Here is a 23,075-nt window from a genome sequence, read left to right on the forward strand (position 1 = left end):
TCTTTACCCTCAGCAGTGTTAGAATATCCCAAACTTGCCCTCCGTGTGTCTAACCTGGCCAGTAGAATCCACAGTGTACACTCCTTCCCTCGTTTCTCTCTCATCTCCTTACCTGCCACCACTGCTGCTGACACACAAAGTTATTTCAATGTAGCTATACAAAACAGAGTCACCTTTAGCACCGAGGTCTAGAAAGGCAAGAAATGAAGGAGCTAACCAACTCTGGACTAGACCTGCAGGATTTAAAACTCCCCAGGGTCAGTTTTAAGGCTTGGCACCCCATGGATCCCCATGCACTGCCAGCAAGTTGTAACAAGGGGCTCTACACACTGCAGAGCACACCAGAGACTTTGTGGGTGGTCACACTGCAACCCTTCTTCCTCTGGGCAACTACAGGCCATTCCACTGAGGGGGGGCCCTAACAGGTGAGGATGCCAGAGGAAAGAAGACAAGGGAAAGGTAAAATAGCTGTCCCTTGCCATGAGAACAGAACAAACTGGATGAGACACAGAGCAGAGTATTACAGGTTTTTATTTTCAAACATTCCCCCCTAGTCTAGCACACTCTACAGTCTTGCTAGCACAGATGGTAACAAAGCCTGTAATGGTTCAGAAGTTACACTGCTACAGAGAGCAAACAAAAGCAGAGGTTTATTTAAAAAACAAAAAGTATTGTGAGAAATAGGTGGAAGAGTGCACAGGGGATGTGGTGGAAACTATGTCAGGTAGTGGTGCCCTGTGTGCAGCAGACATCTGTGCTAGCAATGCAGAAACCTTTCCTGGGACTGCGCCAGGTGAAGACTCCACTGTGCTGGAAGCACCATTTCACAGAACCACCCCAGTGCCCTAAGAAGGCTGCTTTCAGGACAAGTAACCTGTCTTCTACATAGCCAAACCTCTCAAGACACCCTGGGGAACCCCACACCACCAGTCCCACACCACTGCCCTTCTGAAAAGCAACGAGGGCTCTGTTTTTGTGTCCCAGAACATCCCCTTCTACCACACACCATAACACTGCCTCAGCCAAAGAACCCCAAATGTAACACTGTCAGCTCTTACACCTTCAGCTTCTGCTGCCTCTGCTCCCTGCTTTACACCACAGTATTAGGAGTGATTTTGATTCCATCAGATACTGCTTTCCATCAGCTACAGACACGTCAGGGTGCAGGAAAGATGCACAGACTGGTGGAAGAGAGGGGATCCCTTTCCTGAAGGTCAAGTAAGTGTGGTGATGGGTTAGCTCATGCTCCAACCCTTAACATGGACAGATCTTTCAGGCTTCAGAAGTCACCCCTTGCTTGCTTTTCCCCACATTAATTAGAACATGTTTTTCATTAGACATGCAACTGAGGCAAGCCCTAAGCTATTCTCTATTCATGCTCATGTCCCACAGTTGATTGATTTGCTTTGGGTTTTTTTTTTTTAATAATGGATCCAAACTTTCATATTTTGGTGATAGTCCAGGACACCACTCCCAAGGCACTCCAACCCATGGCACCAGACACAGGTTACTCAATCCTGGAGCAAGGCTAGCCCTGAAGCATTTGAACATGGCTATAAATAAGCAACTAAGTAAGAAAATTAATAAATTCTTATCTACATAAAAGCTTTCTAGGCATTTCTTTTGGAAAAGCTGATTAGTGCTACTTGCTTCTATTATGACTCTTGTTTATGAATACATCCAGGCTCTGGAATGCCTCATTCCTCTCATCAGGATGATCTGACTGCTGTTTTTAAAGCAGCACAGGATAGCGATGACATGTTTTTAGGCACACCAGCAAGGAAAATTAAGGACTCCCAGAAGATTCCAATTTTCCAAGCTCTCACATGAAGCTGGAAGTACATGCTTTGAAGTAAAATATGCTTAAATTATAAAGAAAGTTAAAGCAATTTGCTAAACCCAAGAGTAAATAAAAGCAACAAGTCTGCCTCATACTAAGCTCTATGGACCTAGTTACCTGAATCCTTTGTGGCCCTGAGCTGCATGGTGGCTTCAATGCTGTGTAAGATGGCATTTGATCCTCTGAAGATGGAGAAACTTGTTTCCTGAGCTCAGTGAGGTCAAGGAACACAGCATAAAGTAATGCTTTGTGCCAAGAGTCCCTTGCCCACTCTCCTCAGGCACTTATCCAGGAGCACCACTCCCCATGTCACTGGCCCCTTCCCTTCTCACCCCACTCACAGCAGGTCTCAAAATCCCCAATCCTTCATTAGAGCAAAAACTAGCCCAAAGTATGGGGCCTGTGGTGCTAATGCAGCATGAAGAGCCACCAAGACATTATCCAGGCTGCAGTAGCAGCAAGTAGCAAACGCTTTGGGCAAGAATACAAAAAACTGGACAAGTACTGAGCAACCCCTTGCCAGGTACAGCCTTTCTGCAAGCAGCAGTTTAGGAACTTCAGAGTCTCCTGTGTCCTATGAGGAAGTATTTCAGGCTAAAAAAGCTCAAGGTTTATGAAAATGAAGCGTCTGTAGAACTCCCAAATTCTCTGCATCCCTGCCTTCTGTGCCCACAATACAAGCTATCCTGCTAAACACAAAAAAAGAAGATAAGTTGCTTGTTTGAGCCTGCAACGTTACATTCATGGTTTATTGAGCACTCCACGGGTCTTCCGAACACCATTCCCAGCACTAGTGCGCTCTCAAGCTTCTTCAACCACTGACAGCTCCTGCTGTGTTGAAGAGACACAAAGCACCTGTACAGACTGCTGCAAGGCAGAAATGTCACTGCCAGGAGCCTGTTACAGCAGGACTCCAGAGGTGCCCCCATCTCCAGTGCTAGCTCCAGAAGTATGGCCAGGGGAATAGGGGGGAAATAGGTATGTGCTCTCTTTCTTACTCAAAGAACAGGGTTCTTTCTGAACTCACACTAGAGCACTAACCATGATGAGTCCCGGTGTTGCACCTCCTTCGGCAGGACCTGGTCAAGGACATGAAGCAGCTGAGATTATGCCAGATCTCCCTGCGGTGCTCCCTGAGTGCTGAGGGCCAGGCTGCCTGCAGGCAGAGATCAGGCAGCTCCCCAGTGCCATCAGTTAAGGGACACTGTGTAACAGCCTGAAGACAGCACCCCTTTCCCACAGATCAACCCAGGCCGAAACGGCTCACCGTGCCTTTCTGGTCTGAACCACTGGTTACTGTCTTTTCTATTGCTTTGGGTTCCATTTTCATGGGAAATGAGCCAGAGACTCACATTTAACATGACCACACATACTGGTGTCTTGTCCTTTGCTACATGGCTGTGAATCACAGGCAGCCATTCAACTTGCTCTGCACATCATTGGATCAAGTTCCCTTCAGGACTCAAGCTAACAAGGTAGCATATTATGTGCCCAATAACATAAATCTCTCCTGTCTGCTCACTGCAGCTCAGAATGGCTGATTCTTACATGTGGCACATGCCATCAGGTGTTGTGAAAGGGTATCTATCCACTTGTGTAATAAAGTAACTCCAGTGAGAATGTTCATCCATGCCTCAAGTGTGCAAACCCTGGGATCCCAGCTTAGGAGCTGCCTGTTTGTTTATTTGTTACAATGAGGTGCGGCCAGACATGTAGATTGTGGGTAAATTTGAAACATCACTGGGAGGTCTGCCACGAAGGCAGCCTTCAAAACAAAGGTTATCAAACTATTCAAGGCTTTGATGGCATAGCATGCTGTAGATAAAGACTTTTGAAGACTCCTCGTTGGAGGTAACCAGGCAATCATTCCTGTTCCAATCTCCACTCAAATGAAAATGAAAACAGAGCAGATAGGCTGGTGAAACAGTGTAGCTCATTGCACTGCATAATACAAACTTTCTGAACTGAAGCCACCTTCAAAAAGGACTGGAGAGTCTTTCTGCCAGACCAAACCTACCAGAACACCATGAAAGCACCATGTCTCCCACAGATCCTGTCACTGCAAACACCAAAACAGTGACAGCAACATGCCACTAATGCTCTGAATTTATCTTTTGACCCCTAATTTCTGTTCTGCAAGAATATAGAGACAGAACAGGATCCCAGGTGGACCCCTGAGGGGGAGCCTACAGGCTTCAAGTTCCCAGCAGTAGCAGAAGCTTCAAAAACCCTCAGAAACAAATGTGAGCTACCAAATATAACTGATCATGCCCTCCATAAGGGCTATGCAGAGGGTCAGCAGATCTAGCACGATCCAGTCCACACCATCTCCTCAGCAGACTAGGGAATCTGTCCTGTGGATCAGCTGCAGGCCAGCTACTCAGGGATTAGCTGACAACAGCACTGTTAATGATTAGCATTCCCTCCATTGTGCTCTTGGCTTGGCAGGAATGCCCAGCCTGAGCAGCTGTGGCTGACTGCCCTGCCAGGCACCTTCTCTCTGCCTCTTCTGGGGAGAGCAGCCATTCCTCAGTTACAGGGCCGTGCCTCCTTCCCACTTTTCCAACATTTTCAGCTTCTTGGCCAAAATGCCTTAGGCCTGCCCCATCCCATACTGTAGTGTTATCTGGTATGAAGGGGACAGATGCAGCAAATGTGTTTTGTTTCTTTTTATCCAATAATCTCGTTCTTCAATTAAAATATATAATATATATTTAAAAATGTTTAGAAAAGCTTCTATGTAATTTGCACCTACTTTTACATATAGATTACAATAATGTACAACTCTTCCCCACAGTGGTTTGAAACCATGGGGACCTGCCAATTCCTTCCCCTCAATCATATACATCAAACATCAAATGTGTTTGTTCCTAATACAGCTCTGAAAAAGAGTCTGCCACTGCTACCTTCTCAGATGGAGAGGATGCATAATAGGGACACACGTTACATTGGCTTCATGTTCACTGTAGAAAGTTCCCAGATTAGTAAAAAAATATTTCATCTATAGAAAATGCCCTTCTGAAAAGCAACCAGGGCTCTGTTAAGGCCACACCCAGGCTTTCCATTTTGCTGCTGTAGCAAGACAAATCAAAAACAAACCCAAAACAATGTTTTTAAGTCCCAGAAAGCAGCTACTAGCACCTGTGCTTATTTTACAGCAGCCTGGTGTATCAGGAAAGTGCTGAGGACAGCATAGGGACTTCTCAAAACATGCTTCTGATTCAACGGGGCTCAGTTGGCACAGTGAAAAACTCAGTGTCCTCCTGTTCCAACCAGGGGGACAATTGGAAGCCTTCTATACCACGACAACCACCCTTCCCTGCAGAACAATGATGGATGCTCCAGTGATAGGCACATGGAAACCAACCCCTGAAACAGCACACCCTTCTCCCACAGGGCTTCTCCCAACAAGCTCCCACCAATTCCTCTGCGAGTCTGTGGGATACCAAGCACACATCTGGTGGCTTAATCAGAAAGTCCAACTACTTTGCCCCATGAGGCAAGCCAAGCGAGAGCAGAACCAGCTCTCCACCAGTCTGAGGCACTGGGAGACTTTCTGCCGTAGCAGAGAGAGGACAGCCAGTGAGAGATTCCTCCAGCAAACCCAACTCATCACACAGGAAAACACTATTGCCTGGCACAGTCTTCTGGCTGAGGTTTTTACCAGGGCTCCTCTTTGGACATGGGTTTCTCCAGGTGGTCCAAGGCAGGGTCAGGTTTGTAGGAAGAGCCATGGCACATAACAGGATTACTATTTTTAAACTCTTCCTGTTGCAGCCAGATGCAAGTTGCCCCTTCTTCCCAGATGGGCAGCCCCTTCTGCCCAAGGCATGATGTGCAGGGAAACTGAATCCAACATGCTCCATTCTCTTCTCTGCTGGGGTGGGAAGTGAAGTCAGAACCCTGAAGGACACTAGGAAGAAGAAAAATAAGAGTGACTGGTTAGAGCTCTGCTTCAGTGGGAATCCTGGATGCATAGATAAGGAGTTAATTACTACCAATCTGCCCCTACAGAACCAACAGACCACAAGAGACCTTGATCAACAGAGAGCCAAGTGGAGGATGCAATTGCTCAGCTCCAAGCTTCAGAGTATGACTGAGACAGAAAGGTCAGCAGTAAGTATTCCTCCAGTAGGCTGACAGCACCAACAAGGCTCTGCAAGATAAGGATGTTTAAAGAAGGACTTTGCTAACACCAGAGGCATTGCAGGAAAGTAGCAGGGAAGAAGAAAATTACTGTTCACCTTAAACAACCATAAATACTAATTGGTAGGGAAAAGACTGAAAAAGAGACTTTTAAAGATCACACACAAACTGTTTATGCTCACCCACTTAGAGAAATCCTGTCTCTACCTTCCAAATAATTAAACATTTTTAGATATCTCAATCCCCCAAAAGTCTCAAGATCTCTTCTCAGATCTTATGCCTCACCTCAATAAAGCTGTCACAACTCATTCAAACAAGCCCTGGAATAAGTCTAAGCTGACTTAGGACACTGACGTAAAACCACCACTGTAGGTATATGATCCACTTTGAAAGGCAAAACAACAGGATAAATGTAGGGCATCCCATCAGCTGCATTCAGTAACAATGAAATAAACCTGTGAAAAGGAAAAAAAAAAAACCCAAAAACTACAAGAGGGAATCAGCCCCGAACAAGAAAAGACAGTAAGTTAAAACAGAAGCCAGAGCAATGGGCTGCTTTGGAAAATTGTAACTTTATGAGGGTTTTATTTATTTATGTTCTGTCAGACAAAAATCCAATGTTTGGAGCAAAGGGAATTCAACAGAGCAAGAAAAACGTTAATCCAGACCAAACTGGGCAAGGGATAAAGAGTTCTCCAGACTCTGAAGCTATAGGGAGTCTAACTGAATAACTAGCAATAATTAACTTATATTCACCAAAAGAGTAAATGGATTTTACACTCACCAATGAGATAAAAATGATAGCACTTTACAAAAAAGGCAGTTTTACTTCTATCCTGTCTTCCTCTGTGGCTAATAGCTTAGTTTGTGGGTGCTGCATCACTGCTGGGCAGAGACAAAGTTTCAATGTTTGATCTCTAATCTCCATGCAAAGAAACACAGGCAGGATTCAAACAGACTCCTGGTGAAGCTGTGGACAAGCTCTTTGGCATTTAACTTGCAAGAAGAGGATAAAATCATGGGAGCTTTGAGCACCAAGGGTAACACCAACTAGCTCCTATCTTCCTAAGTGCTGCAGATAAGATTTAAGTACTCCTTCATAAAGATATCCTCTTGTCTACAAAGGGAAATATTTCCCCAGTTCACTTTCATTCTGGCTGCTCAAATCAGAATGTGATCACTGTGATTAACTGATAAACAGCTTTTGCTCAGCATTACACCCATAACTGACCTAGAAGGCCACCAGCTAAGCCCACACGAACTACTCAGAACAGCTTTATTTTAGTGATCACTTAAGAACAGCTTTTGCCAATGTGAATTTAACACAGAGAAAAGCACAGTAATAGAAAGGATATGAAAGAAAAAATGCCTGCCACACCAGAGCAATATATAGCTTTCCCTGAACAGTGATTTGCAAACAGGGATCCTAGGAACTCGCTGCAGTAAGGGACAACTGGCACAGTCTTGACCTCCTTACAGACACTGATGTCTGCAGCTCACTTGGTTTTGTAACTCGTTGAGAAAACATTCTGCCTTCTTTCCCAGGAACACTCCTATTTCTCTCCACATGTGTCCTGCTCCCCCTTTGCTAGAAACCTGATTCACCTCTCTGTCTGGGCAGCCTTTTGCACAATACTTGCTCTCCTTTGGGGAAAAAGCTCCTCCTCATCCCACTCTATGGACTCCAGGACACAGGCAAACAGAAAAGCTTCGCAAAGTTCAGAAAAGGCAAACATAATCTAAGGACAGAATAAAAGCCTTGAAGCAAAGCACACTGACAGGGTGTGGCCTCTCCTCCTGGGCCAGCACTGCTGTGACCAGAGCAGGAGGCAGGCTGGAGCTACGCTTTCTGCTCAAACACAATAGTGGTTCAGAACTTGTTCCAGATCTCATTCCTTCATGCCCAGCACATTTCCCAGAAAGTATCACCTCAACTTGATGTGTGGAACAAAGAAAATCCGGGGGTTTTACCATCAGTAGCTCCTCTGTTTTGATTAAGCAATTCACACAGCATAAAAAATGGAACAAGAACATAACCCTGCTTTCAAGAGCTCCTGTTCTCCCTCTTAAGCTCTTGATTATATCCACATTTTCAACAGTACTAGATCCTATCCTTTGATAAATAAGTTCTCAGCTTCTCTGCTTTACACTCCTAAAAAATAATCTATGCCTGGTATGCTTTAAAAAGAGGTCTTGTCTACCTGGCCCAGGAGTGCAGGACAGCTTGCCTATGTTTTGAAAACACTTCTGTGAAAAATATTTCATCCTCAAAAAGTCCATAAATATAATGGCCTGCCCTAGCATGGCATAAAAAGAAAAAATCAAACCCTAACAAACAAACAAAATCAACAACACAACGGCTCAGAACAATATCCAGTGGAAACACTGCTCAAAAAGCCACAGCCTCTGTCACTAAATCACAAACAGTCCTAACACAGAAGGATACCACAGTTTTGTCAACCAAATTTCTCTTTGAAATCGAAACTGAATTTCTGTATTTCACCCGAAGATCTTTAAATTAGGACATTCAGTAATTCAGCAAATGCACAGTCAACAGACATCACTATAAAAAGTCCCATAAGAAAACAGAAAAGCCTGACTGATCCTCCTCTCTCTACAATAAAGAGATCTGTTAGGTACAAACAGAAGAACACTACCAAGAAATGACATCCTAAGCAGTGGGATGTGACTTGGAATAAGGGGGAGTTAAATTGTGTTTAAAACCTCAATATATAGTGGGGCATCAATATGTTCACACAGTTTAAGTAACACCAGCTCAAAGGACAGCATTTTACTCTGTCTAGATCAAAGACACTTGTAGAGAATGGCTGCACTGACAGAGGTCACCTGGTCCAAACCACCTCCAAGTTACTCAGGTGCCTAGGAAGGAGCATTAAGGTCAAGAAGATGATAATTTCTGTCCCCATGATTTTGAAGCTCAAGGGCTTCCCACAGCTGAAGCAGTATCTGCAGTTTGCCCTTACTTCTGCCTGCTCAGCTGGACACTATTAGCACTTGAATTTGCAACACTAACAAATACCATATCTGCCGCCTAAAAAGGAAATATTCTTGGCAAGGCTTCCACTTTCCAACCAATACCCAGCCTATGCTCCAGCCTGTCCACTTTCCATCAGCTGAGTTCCAAGTGTGAAGCAGGCCTTCAGCTCCAGTTCCCTAATTCTTCCACTGCCTGTGATTTAAGTGTTTCAAGTCAGGGTGTCACTGCCTCAAAAAAAAAAAAAAAAGGGAAGCAATTCAGTAGTTAATGCTGGTGAACCAGCTTACCTGACTTTACAGACACCATCCCAGGTAAGGGCAAGGCAGAAGGTGTGATAAGAGTGACTGTGACCTGCTACACACAGACCAAAGAAGACAGCCATGACACGGACATGCTTTGCTACTACACGTCCTAGAGAATTCTGCAGGGATAATAATAACCTGGATAGAAACACGGTATGTGCTTGGCTCAGTTCAACCATTCTGTATATACTGGTGGATGTCTTTATTTATGGAATCAGCACATGCTCTCATGTCAACTGCAGAGCTGTAGGCACTGCCTGATGTCCTGTGATGGAGCCATCTTGGGTGACAGGAGACAATGGGAGTTTCATTCCGGCTGCTGTTCTATTTCAAAACAGAGCTGACTACCTGTTAAGTAAGTTAAATCCACCTACCTTTAAACAGCTTTTTCTCCTCCTAAAAAGGAACACAACTCTTCCAAAAGCTTTTTACTATGCTTTCAAAGAGCTTCCTTTAAATGCTGCTGAGTTGGGCACAGGAACCATCCTAGACAGGGCTGTTGGTAGCATTTTACACAACTACACCTACCTTTTTGTGCTCCTGAAGTTAACTTGGTACCCAGGTATGGTTGGAGGCCTGTGAGGTGCTGGGATAGCTGGGAGTAGGCAGAATAGGTTCAAAATTGAAGTCCAGTCCTCCATCCATGAGTTCACTGTTGATTATGTAATCCATATCACATTCAAGGTTCTCCATGTACATGTCAATGTCCAGGTCAGTGGGCAGCCTGTCCTGGTTCAATCCCAGGGGAGCAGGGCTGGCAGATGAAAGGAGCACTGGACTGCCCAGCTGGACTGACTGGGCAGTTGTTGCAGAAACTGGAGCCTTCAAACTGGTGATGCTGGCAGTGTTTTGAGATGTCACTATGGGAAGCGTTGATGGCAAAACACTGGCACCAACTGGTTCTGCCTGCAGCTCTACAGACTTTCCTTGTGGATTGCCTGAGCTCATCTTACTCTGGGCAGCTTGTCCACCCAGAAGCAGAAGAGTTCGGCTGCTCATCCTGTTACCAGTCTGTGGGAGAACTGGATCCACCTGAGTCATCATAACATCCCTTGGAGGTGGAGAGCTGGGTGTTAGAAGAGCTTCCAAGGTCTGAGGGGCAGAGAAATGGCTGACAGAACTCTGCAGTGAAATATCAACAGGGTTAAACAGGGAATTGCCAAAAGTCTGACCAGCTGCATTTGGGCTCTGCAAGGAAAAGCTGGGATCTCTCTGGATCTGACCACTCGAGGCAGATTGCTGGGTAGATAGCACAGATGAGCTGGGAGACATCAAATTTAACCCATCAATGAGCTCGAGCTCCTCAGTCACAGTTGGTGGAACGTTGCTGGATGCACTGGAGTACACGAGAGAAGGAAGCAGCTCTTCGTCATGGAGGTCATCCTGCTCTGTCAGGATAGGAGAAAGCCTGGCACTGATGGTGCTTGCATTGGAACTGGTTCGAGGCCGGAAGGTGTTCCACACATCAGAGTCCTCATTGCTTCTTGAGGATGGGCTCCCAGGCCACTTCGGAAATTGGGAGCCAGGACTGTCAGCAGAGGATTCTGGAGCAGACTGGAGAGGAGGTTTCTTCCTAGATGCTTTACCTCTGACTTTTGCAAGTTTGCTGCTGTTGTCCATGGAGGCAGCTCTTCTCCTTGGTGCTTTTCCACTTTTGCCACCCTCAGGATTGAGCATCCACCAAGAGCTCTTCCCTGTGGCTTCATTATGGACTTTAATAAACTTGCTGTGCAGGGACAGGTTATGTCGAATAGAGTTCTGAAAAAAAAAAGAATTAAACCCACAAAATGTGAGGACCTGACAGTTGACACACCTCCCACCTAGAAACCACACAAGCTTAAACACATTCAGACAGCATTCAGAGAAGAAAGTTATAACAAAAAGCTATCCACAAAAACCTGCTATTTCTGTCTGAACATGCTTTGCAGCACTAGCAAGCAGTGCCATGTTTCACTGCAATATCAAGGGTGAAGCTACCATGACAACTAGCAGCTTTCAGCTAGCAAAATATTAACACAAAAGAACTTTAAAGACCATACAAATCTGCAAAAAAATAGGCATATTACAGAGCAAGTAAACAAGTTCTAAAACAGAGCCTGCAATTTCAACATGAGCCTGCCTGAATTTGAGCTATTGCTGTTCACACACTTTGGTCAGCCCTTTTACCCAGCATAAGCCTGGCTAATTTTTTTATGTTTATATGGCCAGTTTTCAGTCAGATTCAAGCAAAGCAAAACAGTATCCAACAGACTGGGTGAAGAGAAATAGCAAAACACTTCTATTCAGTGCACCCATTAATATCTCCACCCCAAAACTGGAGAAATGGGAGAGAAACTTCAAGGAACAAGAGTCCTAGAATCCTGGAGACTGCCAGGCTCGCTCTGCAAGGAGGCTGTATGCTTTCCTTGGTGCATGTTCCTGACAGGGTAAGATGTTCAGTGGATACTGCACTCCCACACAGTACATGCCAGTTTTAGCCTCTCCCATCTTTCTGCTGGGTAAGACACACATTCCTTGCTTCTCCCAGCTCCCTCCTTTTGGCTTAGCTTTGCTGAAAACTACAAGCTAACATGTCCGTACACCATCATCAAACTCAATTTTCATCCTGCAACTGATAAACGCCCCAGTATTTTAGAATCAGGAAGCAACAATCTCATTGTTTGAACAGATCCTCCATAAACTCCCCTTGAGGCCTATGAATTTATTTGATATCTGCACTTAATTTGTTCAGATGGCCAAATTACAAATCATTAAAAGGTGCTGCATTGGAAACACAACAGGGGTCCAAGCACCACATCTTTTTCATATTAACTAAGTTATATAACAACCTTCAGTCTTCATGCATACTCTATTAATTCTGAACAAATTAACTGTGCTTTTATATTTTTCCACCAACTCTCAACACAGTTCTTTCCTGTCTGCTGCTTTCCCCCTCCCCACCCTTTTCCTCTCGGAAAAGTCCTCCCCGTGCTAATTTTGGCCACCTCACCAAAAGTACTATCCTAGAAAAAAGTAGATGCAGACAGATAAACAATACAGGCAAAGTGGAAAGATTTTACGGAGATTGAAGGGGATCTGAGAATCATCCTGGCTTAGCTTTCATTTTAACCTTTGGCTGTTGAGGATTTGGAGAAGACTGGCTGCATGCTGCCACTAGTATCAAAGAATACACGTTCTTAATTGGAGAGTGACTGCAGAGCCAGAGCCTGATGGACCATGTGTCAGTCAATGCTCTGACACAGTTTTATTACTTGAGCTGCTCACAGTAATAGCTGTACAATAGTCCTGCCTGGCATCTTCTCTAAGCAAAGTTTTCCTTTCCTTCAAGTGTTGAAACAAGTAATTCAGACTGGCGCACTGTCTCCTGCAAGGCTGCTGCTTTCGTTTCCAAAGAATCCCACCCCTTTTCACAAGTAAATGCACACTGCTGCAGCAGTAAGAACCACTAAGTTGTCTCTAATTCTTCATTTATTCTCCTGAAAGTAGCCTGTGAACTCACGATGGCATCTTGAGTATTGTAAGAGACAATTTGTGTAACTAATTTCTGGCTGAAAAGCAGCTTGAAATAAGACATCTTGGAATAAGAATAGGATTCATATGAGCATAATGAAGTCTGGTACCTTTTATAAAACAATCTCAAAGTGATTTTACATGTTACTGCTGAACTGACATAATGCAAAAGCTGTAGAAACAGATAATTGCTGTACCACTCCTTCCTTCCTCATCTTCAAACTCTCATCCTTCCTAACACAAGTATCTGTGACATTATAAGCCAGTTCAGAGAGCAAACCAAACTGAAAAGCAGCCTTATTCTTCCTTGGAAAACTGCTTTTCCTGCCTCTTTTATCTCTGTTTTTTGAGCTACCTCACCGCGGGGGTCAAGCACCACATAGCTGTAGTTGGAGGCAGAGGAAAAAAAGGGAATGTTTCTTTCAACAGCGTCAACTGTTACCTAAATTGCAATGCCTAAGTTATCGCTTTGCAGCTCTCCTGCAGACAATGGGAGGCAGCTCAGCTGGGCAGCACAATGCCCCGAGCCCTAACTCACCTGCAGGACCCAGCTTGGCTGCAAGGCTGCAGCCCAGAGTGTCTGCAACTCCACCTGAACCCACACACCCACCAGCCTGGGTGCTGCGGGACAGCACCAGAATGTGCCTGCTGCTCAACACACCTAACACAGGGACTCGATGTGGTTCAACACACCTAACACAGGGACTCGATGTGGTTCAACACACCTAACACACGGATTCGATGTGGTTCAACACACCTAACACATGGACTCGATGTGGTTCAACACACCTAACACACGGATTCGATGTGGTTCAACACACCTAACACATGGACTGGATGTGGTTCAACACACCTAACACAGGGACTCGATGTGGTTCAACACACCTAACACAGGGACTCGATGTGGTTCAACACACCTAACACACAGATTCAATGTGGTTCAACACACCTAACACACAGATTCAATGTGATTCAACACACGGACTCGATGTGGTTCAACACACCTAACACATGGACTCGATGTGGTTCAACACACCTAACACATGGACTCGATGTGGTTCAACACACCTAACACAGGGACTCGATGTGGTTCAACACACCTAACACACAGATTCAATGTGGTTCAACACACCTAACACACAGATTCAATGTGATTCAACACACGGACTCGATGTGGTTCAACACACCTAACACATGGACTCGATGTGGTTCAACACACCTAACACAGGGACTCAATGTGGTTCAACACACCTAACACAGGGACTCAATGTGGTTCAACACACCTAACACAGGGACTCGATGTGGTTCAACACACCTAACACACGGACTCAATGTGGTTCAACACACCTAACACACAGACTCGATGTGGTTCAACACACCTAACACACAGACTCGATGTGATTCAACACACCTAACACACAGATTCAATGTGGTTCAACACACCTAACACACAGACTCGATGTGATTCAACACACCTAACACACGGATTCAATGTGGTTCAACACACCTAACACACAGATTCAATGTGGTTCAACACACCTAACACACAGATTCGATGTGATTCAACACACGGACTCGATGTGGTTCAACACACCTAACACACGGACTCAATGTGATTCAACACACCTAACACACGGACTCAATGTGATTCAACACACCTAACACATGGAGGCCACCCTCCCATCTCCCTGAGAAACCCAGGGACAGATCAATTATGCTAAAATAATCACAGAACTGCAAGTCAGACCTGACAGAAGAGGAAATGACAGAGTTCAGTCACCCGGGCAACCCTAACATATTTCCTTTCTCAATGTTAAGCAACCCGCACCAGAAACATACAGATGACATTAACGTTTTAGATGTGCAACTTCAGCAGTGTGGGAGGCTCCCAGCTGGTCTAAGCACCTGCAAAACACACAAGGTCTTGACTCTGCAACTCTTTGATCATAAAGAAGCATGACCTGAAGAAGAGCTGCAAGCAGGAATCCTTCAAATCCTCAGGAACATCTTCAGCCACTAGTTAAGGGAAGATATTGCTATTTATTTAGGTATCTTATAGTGGTACTTAGGGCTGCATGATAAGCATTGCCACAGAAAAAAAATTCCAGCCTGTGTCTCTAAATCCATCATAGATCAAAGATGATTCCTGCAAACCACATTCAGACAAAACCAGTCTGAAATTAAGCACAGATAGTATGCAAAAAAATCAAGTTTGGCTAGAGACATTTATTGTACACTGAAGGGTGGATCATTCCCTAGGTCATAACCACTGTGTCTTCAAACTAGGCTATATGGACTAGCCACAGAAGTGTGGCTAGGAGCTTATGCAAACTATTCCCTAAATCTTAGTTACCAGAACATTAAGTCTTATTTGATAAAATCTCCTGGCCACAGTTAAAGGACATAAACTCTTCTCACCATCAAAACAGGCCTGCCCCAGCACCAGCATTAGTTGCCACTGTGGATCCCCCCCAGCACCAAACAGTGCTTTGGTCTCACATCAGGGAATTACCACAGGAGCTGGCAGCACAAGCAAGAAATTGTCCTGCTCAGTCAGCCTCATGGGCAACTGCCACAGATACCATGGAAAATGCTCGGCTGAAGTGAATACAGAAGACTAAAGGCCACTGCCAACCTTCCCAGGGGACTGTACAGCTTTGTAGGTACAGCTGAGGTTCCCTACCATAAAACTGAAATTTACAGGATCAGAAGGAGGCTCTTGTGCCCTGCCCCGAAGAGCTCATCCACGCAGCAGTGGTGCGTGGCTTATGCGAGCAGAGCACTCAGGGCCAAGCACAAGCTATGCTCAGAAAGACAAGACAGAGCAGCCACCCTTCCAGGAGACACAGTGGTTTCCTTCCTTTCCTGGCCATTCTCCCAGGAAACATCACGTAGTTTAAACTACAAACCACAGAGGATCAGATTTCTTAGCAAAAAGTCTCTCTAAAGGATGAGTGACAGAAGAAAAAAAAATGCAATCACTGCAGCTGTCTGTAATACACTCTCACTGCCTTGGAGGCATACAAAGAACTTGGTCTCATCCCAGTGCAGGGCCATGTTCCACATATTCCACTGCCAGGCCTATAACTGTGCTGAATTATCATTTGCTGAATTAACATTTGCCATGGCATTCTTGGGAGGCTTCAAGGGGAGAACACTCCGCCTGCTGTATTTGTCAGTGCCTGTCTCAGCCACTTGGCTCCAAAGGCTTCAGGAAAACGTCTTCCTTGTAGAGATTTTACACCAGCAAGTAAACAACTGCTCCAGAGCCAGGGAGTTGAAGCATTTTCCCAGCAATCCCCTTCCAGAAAGCACACATGAGCACAGACATCAAGCTCAGCAGATGGGGATCTCTATCTTAGGAAGAACATTTTCCTTTCTGTAATCTTTCAGTGGGAGGCCAGAAGAAGAAGATCATAGCTCTCTAAAAAGCAAAGACTGAGGTGATTTTCAAGACAGGCAGGCATACACAACAAAAGCTGTTTAGGATTAGATAGAGCAGAAGAAACTTGTTGAAACAGGCAATACCAGCAGCCCAGGAACAGCCTTCTCGGAGGACTGCCTGGAAAACTGAGCTGTGCTGCAAGGAATAATTATTCAGCAAAGCAGCCTTCCAGAAAAAACTGGCAAGGAGCAGGGAAGAGTAGCAGCAAATCTTCAAGTAATTTGACTGGCTTTGTATGAAGTAGATGAATTTTCATCAAAAGACAAGCTTTTCCCAACTTTTGAGGGGAACAACAACACTCAACAAGGCTTCAAATAAAAAAATAAATTCTCCTATTTCATGCTTCTTCAGCGCATTACAACAAGAAAGGCCTATTAGTGTCACTTTAAGCAGGGTTAAATATATGTTGCTACATTGTGATGGTTGGCCCTCTTCACAGCTGAGTACTCATCAATTTTCTTCCACCTGGAATACAGGACACCTGGTGACCCCACATTTGCACTACTGTCCTACTTCTATGCACTGCCACCAGCCTCATTTTCCACACCCAGCACTCTGCCATTCTCCTATTCACAGCACCTTGCCATGCCTAGCTGCCTTCCTCCCACCTCACCTATGCCAGACTACACACTGTGGCCAGACCACTAAAGGACTACTGGGATTAAAAGGTAAAATACTCTAACAGAAAGATGATGGACAACATCCACCTGTGTTCACCAGATTTCCATCATGGACTCCTCAGTATGGCATCTGAACAACCCTCATTTAGCTTCTGTTCTTTCTTTCCCCCCTGCTTTAAGGAAACCCAGTTAGGCTGTCAGCAGCTGAGACAGGGAACATCTCCCTGCAGCCAGGACTAAGCACATCACCAATACCACATGAATGCCTTTGGGCCACATGAGGTAATGGCAAGAGTCCAGCAGTTTCCACCCACCCTCAGCTATACTGGATTCAAACAGCCAGACCCTCCCTCCCCTTTGCAAGGCAGCAAATTCCAAGAAACCAAAATAAACCAAAACTAACAGTGAGCAGCACCTACAAAACCATTAAAGAGCAGGTGGACTTAAATGACGTACAGTGATGACAGCAATGACATCACTATTCCAATTCAGTTTAGAACACATACTTCTTCATTTTTAGTGTCAGAAGACTTAATGGGGAATTGTATCCTTTCAGGCACATGAACTTAGGAACAAACACTACAGGCTTTCTCAAGACAGTCACAGAAAGCAGCCTTTCTTCAGAGACAGATGTTAGTGGCTCTGTGCAGCAGAGACACCCCCAGACTCCACACTGTGCCTCACCTATGCACAAACCTGCACCAGGCTGAAGGCTGGGCAGAATTACACTTTGCTCAGAGCCAAGTATCTGAGCTGAAGTTCTATGCATCCTTTTGGTTTATGGCATCCATTCAGTTTTGGCTCAGTGAGGAAACATAGAGAAATATTCTGAACATCTTCTCAAACCATTGCAACCTTTCAGTACCTAAAGGAGGCCCACAAGGAATCAGGAGAGGAACTGCTTACAAGGGGGTAGAGTGATAGGACAAGAGTGAATGGCTTCAAACTTGAGAGCAGGTTTTGATTGGATATTAAGCAATTCTTCCCAGTGAGGGTGGTGAGGCCCTGGCACAGGTTACCCAGAGAAGCTGTGGCTGTCTCATTCCTGGAAGTGTTCCAGGCCAGGCTGCATGTGGCTTGAAGCAAACCTGGTCTATTAGAAGGCATCCCTGCCAACAGCAGGGACATAGAATGAGATGATCTTTAAGGCCTCTTCCAACCCAAACCATTCTGTAATCCTTTATCTTGCAATTATCATTACCAAAAGTCAAAGTAAGCCCAGCACTGCCACCAAATGTTCCCATCCAGGTAAAGGGTTTCTCAGTGAAATTAAAGAAAGTTCTCCTGATAATGATTTGGCCCCTTAGCAGTTCAAGTTAAGAACCTAAGGTTTTGACAAATCTGAGCAAAAAAGAATTAATCTTAAATGATAAGGGACATACCAGGAGCAATAAAGAAACAGCAAATCTGCCTATTTTAGGAATTTATCATTGCTGATTTGCAGATCTGACTTTAGAAAAAACTAATAAAGTTGTCTGACTGATAGTCAGCACACCAATAAATAATAAACTTTTCAACTTTGCCAAAACTTATGTTCACGTGATTTTGTATCTACTGAACTGGAATTTATTTGCAAGGCATAACGATAGCCTGGCAGAATCTACCAGCTGCAGCACAGCAGAAATAGTCCAGAAGATGGACAGGGTTCCTTTTGTCTGCTAGCCTATTCTCTTTCATGGAGGAGCTTCAGAGGGCCGTAGGATGAGCAGTTGCTCCAACCTGAGGGAGCTCTGCACATGTTCTGCCAGGAGAGCTGATATCCACAGTTCTGGGAGAGGCTGGGGACCATCGGAGCCAGCACTGAAAGCCAGTGAAGTGACTCTCTGGCTAAGCTCTCAGCCAGGTCTCCTGATCCATCAGGTCAACATTTAATATCAACTACATGCAATACACACATAACCCAAGGCTGGAATGGAAGGTTTTTCAAGAAAATGCTGCCCACTTTAACAAAGATTAAGAGCTAGACATCTGTTTTTGATGAACAGAACACTTTGTAGTTTTTAATTCGTAATACAGCTCCTTCAGCTGTTGCAGACATATATATATACACACATATATATACATATATATGTGTTTGAGAGTACACATGTTGTGTACATCCATGCACACATTTGAAATAAATAGGGAGTACCAGGAGGCAGAGATATGACATCAGCTTCCCATAATTACTGTAACAGTGCAGAATCATTTGTTCTTTATATTGCATACATAGATAAATAGGAGACATCTGATTTTTGTTTCACTGACATACTTTTGGAGGGTGAAAAGGACAGCTTTGAAATTTATTCTGTTCCTACAAAGGAAAAGACAAGAGCTTGGGAAGAATACACAGTTTGTTTCACTAAGAATGATGAGTCCTTCATGTTGTTCCTTACTGTGCCAAATTTGCTCATACTCATGGATGTAACAACCAGTGCAAACTGCTTCTCTGCAGGGTTTATGCACTTTACTCAAAACCCTCAACACCTTCCTCTTGCAAGTAATCTCAAAACCAAAAGGAATTATCCTCTTACCCACAGATACCCAGACTATCCTGCAGAGCACCCAGGGAAGGATTATCAAGAAGCCCCACAACACACCCTACAAGGACACTTCTGCCTTGCAGACTGGTTAATTCTTCACTTCAGCTGAATTCCAGCAGGGGAAGGACAGACTGCACACACTGCAAATCTGTCCTTTAAAAGGTGCTCAAAGCACTTTAGGAACAGCCAACACCATCTTCCTTGAAAACACAGTCTTCCAGAATTCATGGAGGTCACACCCTGGCAATCTGCAACAGCTGCATTTCCCCCAATTGTATAGTGGAGTAGGGCAGCTCTAAATTAATTATGAAACAACAATGAGTTTATGGGGTTTATAGTAACTAAAGTAGATTAAGAGTTTTTAAAGACATATTGCTTTTAATTACTTAATCAAAATTCTCTATTTAACTGCACTACATAAAAATAAAATGTATTATCAGTTTAGCTCTGTCCAAACGAGACAGAAATGCCAGAACTCCAAAGCTGTACCAACCATCTTAACAGGCATCAAAATGCTACAGCTACCATTAACAGCAGCTTCACATTTATTGCCTTTATGCAAAATCATTCAAATTGAGCAATCACTAAAGCTAAGACAATAAGTTTTTCTAAGGCAGTAAGTTTTTCTTTTACTTTACAGATTAAAAATCCCCAAAACATGCAAACAGAGTTTCACAGCTCTAAAAATAACAATAATAAAACAAAAAAAAACAGGTCCATTCCTCAAGTGAAGACATGCCTTTTGTTTATTCAGTTTGTCTTAAATATGCACCTATTAATTTTGCTCCAAGTCCACAAAAGTCAAATTGAACTGACTTGACTGACTCCCCATCCGTAAAACTGTAAATGTCTGACCTCCCTTCACTTAAGGGATCTGAATGCAAACAGACTAATGTCAGTAAAACAAACAAAACCTCTTGCAAACCCATGTAACTCTGAGCTAACAGAAAGAAAGACTAAAAGTAAGTTCCATGGTCACACATCCTGCCAAGCTCTGCCAACAGGATTTTGCGAGTAAGCAGGAAAGAAAATGTATTGTATTTCTATCATGATTTTCTGGTTAAAGTCAAGAGCTTTAAACTGCCCTAATCATAAGACAGGCTGATTCCCCCCACAGTTGTTGTTGCTCTGCCCGCCCTCATCTTTCTTGGCAAGAAGTTTCTTTTTCTTCTCCTTCTAAAGCCAGAATTAGTCTGTTCCCAGGCTGAAAAACCACACTAAAAAGTCAATCACAGAAAAGTTACGACAGCATCTGACCAGGAATCTCACTCTTGTGTATGCACAAATTCTCAAAGTAAACTACTGGAATTTAAATCTACTGGTACATGTCCCAAAAGTGACACGTTACTAAAACACAGAGTAAAACCAAAGACTGCTGGTCCCATTACACATGAATGGATATAACAAAAGAAAAGCCATAGTGGATTAAGCCAGAAGTGTACTTATTCCAGCATCCAGTCCAGCAGGACATCTCACTGTACTCCACCTTCACCACAGTATCTGGGGAGCATTTCAGAAAGCATGCTGAGCTTTAATCTCAGGCACTACTACCAAACAGATACTCAGACATATTCCTGACAAGAAAACGCACCAGTTCTGTTAAATTAACATGACTGCATCCAGGAGCAGCAGGACCAAGAGAGTAGCCCCAGCCTGAGGAAACAAGAACTATCTTTCACTAAGAACATCAAAACCCAAGCACTGTCCCAAATCAGAACTTAGTATGCAGAATTCAACCTACACATACAAATTACAGAAAAAAAAAAATCCATATTAGTTAAACTAAATGCACTCTCTAGGAACTGTCAATGAGTGATAAACGGGAAAGGTGGTAAGTTTGGTATTGACATGTGCCAGCCCAAGCTGTGACAGCTGCATCCCTCTCCCCATGTTTCTTACTCTCTCGAGCAAATGTTTGCACTCACACCACCACGTGGTGTGCCACTTCAGAGAGCTGAGCCAGCTGAAAGCCAAGCTACCAGAAACAGACATTTATTTATTTATTTGCTATCTGAAATTAACTCTCTGTCCTCACCTACTGCTCAGTCAATCAAGCAGAGGAGCACGTGGCTGGAGTCACGGATGCCAAAAGGCCCAAACCGTGCTTGGCTGAACCTCCTGCAGAACTGCAGCACGGATGAACTGCTAATAAATACTGCAAACAAGAGTGCAGTCCCAGGCTGTAGTGAGAGAGCAACAGATCACACTCTTCAGAGTCCAGTCTCCACAGCATCTGCTCCGATACATCAGGACAGGCTGAGGGGCTATTTTGCAAGGTAGCTCTCACATTTCCATTTTTCTTTGCTGGAATTCTTTAGATTAGAGATAAGGGAGTACAAAGTTGCCACAGGCAGAGAACTGAAACAGTCTGGAGCTCTTTTAACACAGCCCTGCACACACCTGTTTGCAGAAGGAGAAAGACACTGCTGAGCCTTTAGAGCAGAATACTGCTTTCCCTTTTCCCAAACTCCGGCAGAGGCCCCCAGGACGGTCCTGGAAACAGGACCCTTTTTCAAGAAACCTTCTTGAAAGCCAAGCACGCCTGCTATGACAGAGTTATTTAAACTGAGCTTTAACAGAGTCACGTGCCAAAGAACTGCGGCCTTGTGATTAAAAACCCTTCAGCCGAGGCCTTACCCTGCACAGAAACCTGGACGCAGCCTGTTAAACGACTCTCTCTTTTCTCCTGGAAAAGTTTCTAAACGCAAAGAGCGCAAGGGGCAGCCTCGCAGGGTCATGCCGCAACCATCCCCGGCAGCTGCTCCAGCTGCACGCAACCGAAGCTTGGGCAGGGTCTGAGAGGGCGCCGGAGCTTTCAGCAGAACCGAAGCCCAGGCTCTGCAGCGTGGGCACCACGCGCCGCCACCGACGCCCCGACTGCCGACGAGCAGCGGCAACAGGTGAGCACGGAGCGGGCGGCGGGGTGTCGGGGCACCGGCAGCCGCTCCTCGCCCGGCCTGGCCCCGGCACACAAGGTCTGCTCCCCCGCCGCGGCCCGTCACGCACCTTCCAGCCAGCGGAGCTGTTGCTGTCACCCTTGTCCTTGAAGTAGGGGACGGAGCGCACCATCCACTCGTAGATCTGCGCCAGCGTTAGCCGCTTCTCGGGGGCGCTCTCGATAGCCTGGCTGATGAGCTCGGCGTAGGACTGGCTGCCCCAGGCATTGCGCCGGGAGCCGCCCTTCCGCGCCGCCGCGCCGCCCGCCCGCGCCCCCTCGGCCCGGCCGGGCCCCGCCGCCGCGCCGCCTGCGCCCTCCTCCGCCGCGCCAGCCGCGCCGCCCGTCTCCGCCTCGGGCCGCGGCAGCGGCCAGGTGCAGGAGCGCGGGCGGCTCTGAGGCTCAAAGTCAGGGTCGATGTCCGGCGCCGCCGCGGCCCCAGCCGGCTCCGCCATGGGCGCCGCCTGAACCCCACCGGGAGTGTCGGACCCGCCACCCCTTTGTGCGCCCCGGGCCCGCCGCCGCGCTGCTGTGTTTACCAGGGAGCAGCGCTGCTCCCCGCGCCTGCGCGCGCGGGGCACGCCGGGAGCGGTAGTCCCGCTGGGGCGTTAGCAGGCAGCCAGGCACGGTCAGCGGACTACAGCACCCAGCTCCCCCTGCGGTGGAAGGCGGGGCGTGTCCCACTACGGGTGAGCGTGGCAGGCGGCGCGTTGATGTGACTACAGCTCCCAGCGGGCATCCCGGCGGGCTACGCTTA

The 23,075-nt window shown here is 45.6% G+C and overlaps 1 protein-coding gene across 2 annotated transcripts; it reads right to left on the reverse strand.

Annotated features, from left to right (window-relative positions):
* Positions 1 to 660: 660 nt before the first annotated feature.
* On the reverse strand, positions 661 to 22,839 carry FOXO4 (forkhead box O4). 2 transcript variants are annotated; one of them, XR_011004198.1, is made up of 4 exons: positions 22,390 to 22,839; positions 9,815 to 11,044; positions 5,876 to 5,996; positions 661 to 5,753 (listed from the first exon to the last, which is right to left on the reverse strand). XR_011004198.1 is itself a non-coding variant. In XM_068205337.1 (3 exons), the coding sequence occupies exons 1-2, from the start codon at positions 22,771 to 22,773 to the stop codon at positions 9,833 to 9,835; spliced, it is 1,596 nt and encodes a 531-aa protein (XP_068061438.1). In that variant the 5' UTR covers positions 22,774 to 22,838; the 3' UTR covers positions 661 to 5,753; positions 9,815 to 9,832. The 2 variants fall into 2 exon arrangements, 1 of the variants encoding a protein (XP_068061438.1); XM_068205337.1 differs by lacking the exon at positions 5,876 to 5,996 and having other exon boundaries at positions 22,390 to 22,838.
* Positions 22,840 to 23,075: the final 236 nt, after the last annotated feature.

The sequence above is a fragment of the Anomalospiza imberbis genome, chromosome 14 (assembly GCF_031753505.1).
Source record: "Anomalospiza imberbis isolate Cuckoo-Finch-1a 21T00152 chromosome 14, ASM3175350v1, whole genome shotgun sequence".
Taxonomy (NCBI): Eukaryota; Metazoa; Chordata; class Aves; order Passeriformes; family Viduidae; genus Anomalospiza; species Anomalospiza imberbis.

Bases quoted from the DNA above. Each gene is read 5' to 3' on its own strand.
- FOXO4 (XM_068205337.1), bottom strand. From the start codon at position 22,773: ATGGCGGAGCCGGCTGGGGCCGCGGCGGCGCCGGACATCGACCCTGAC. The intron at 11,045-22,389 runs GTGCGTGACGGG...TTTTTTTTTCAG, and splicing joins ACAGCTCCGCTGGCTGGAAG to AACTCTATTCGACATAACCT.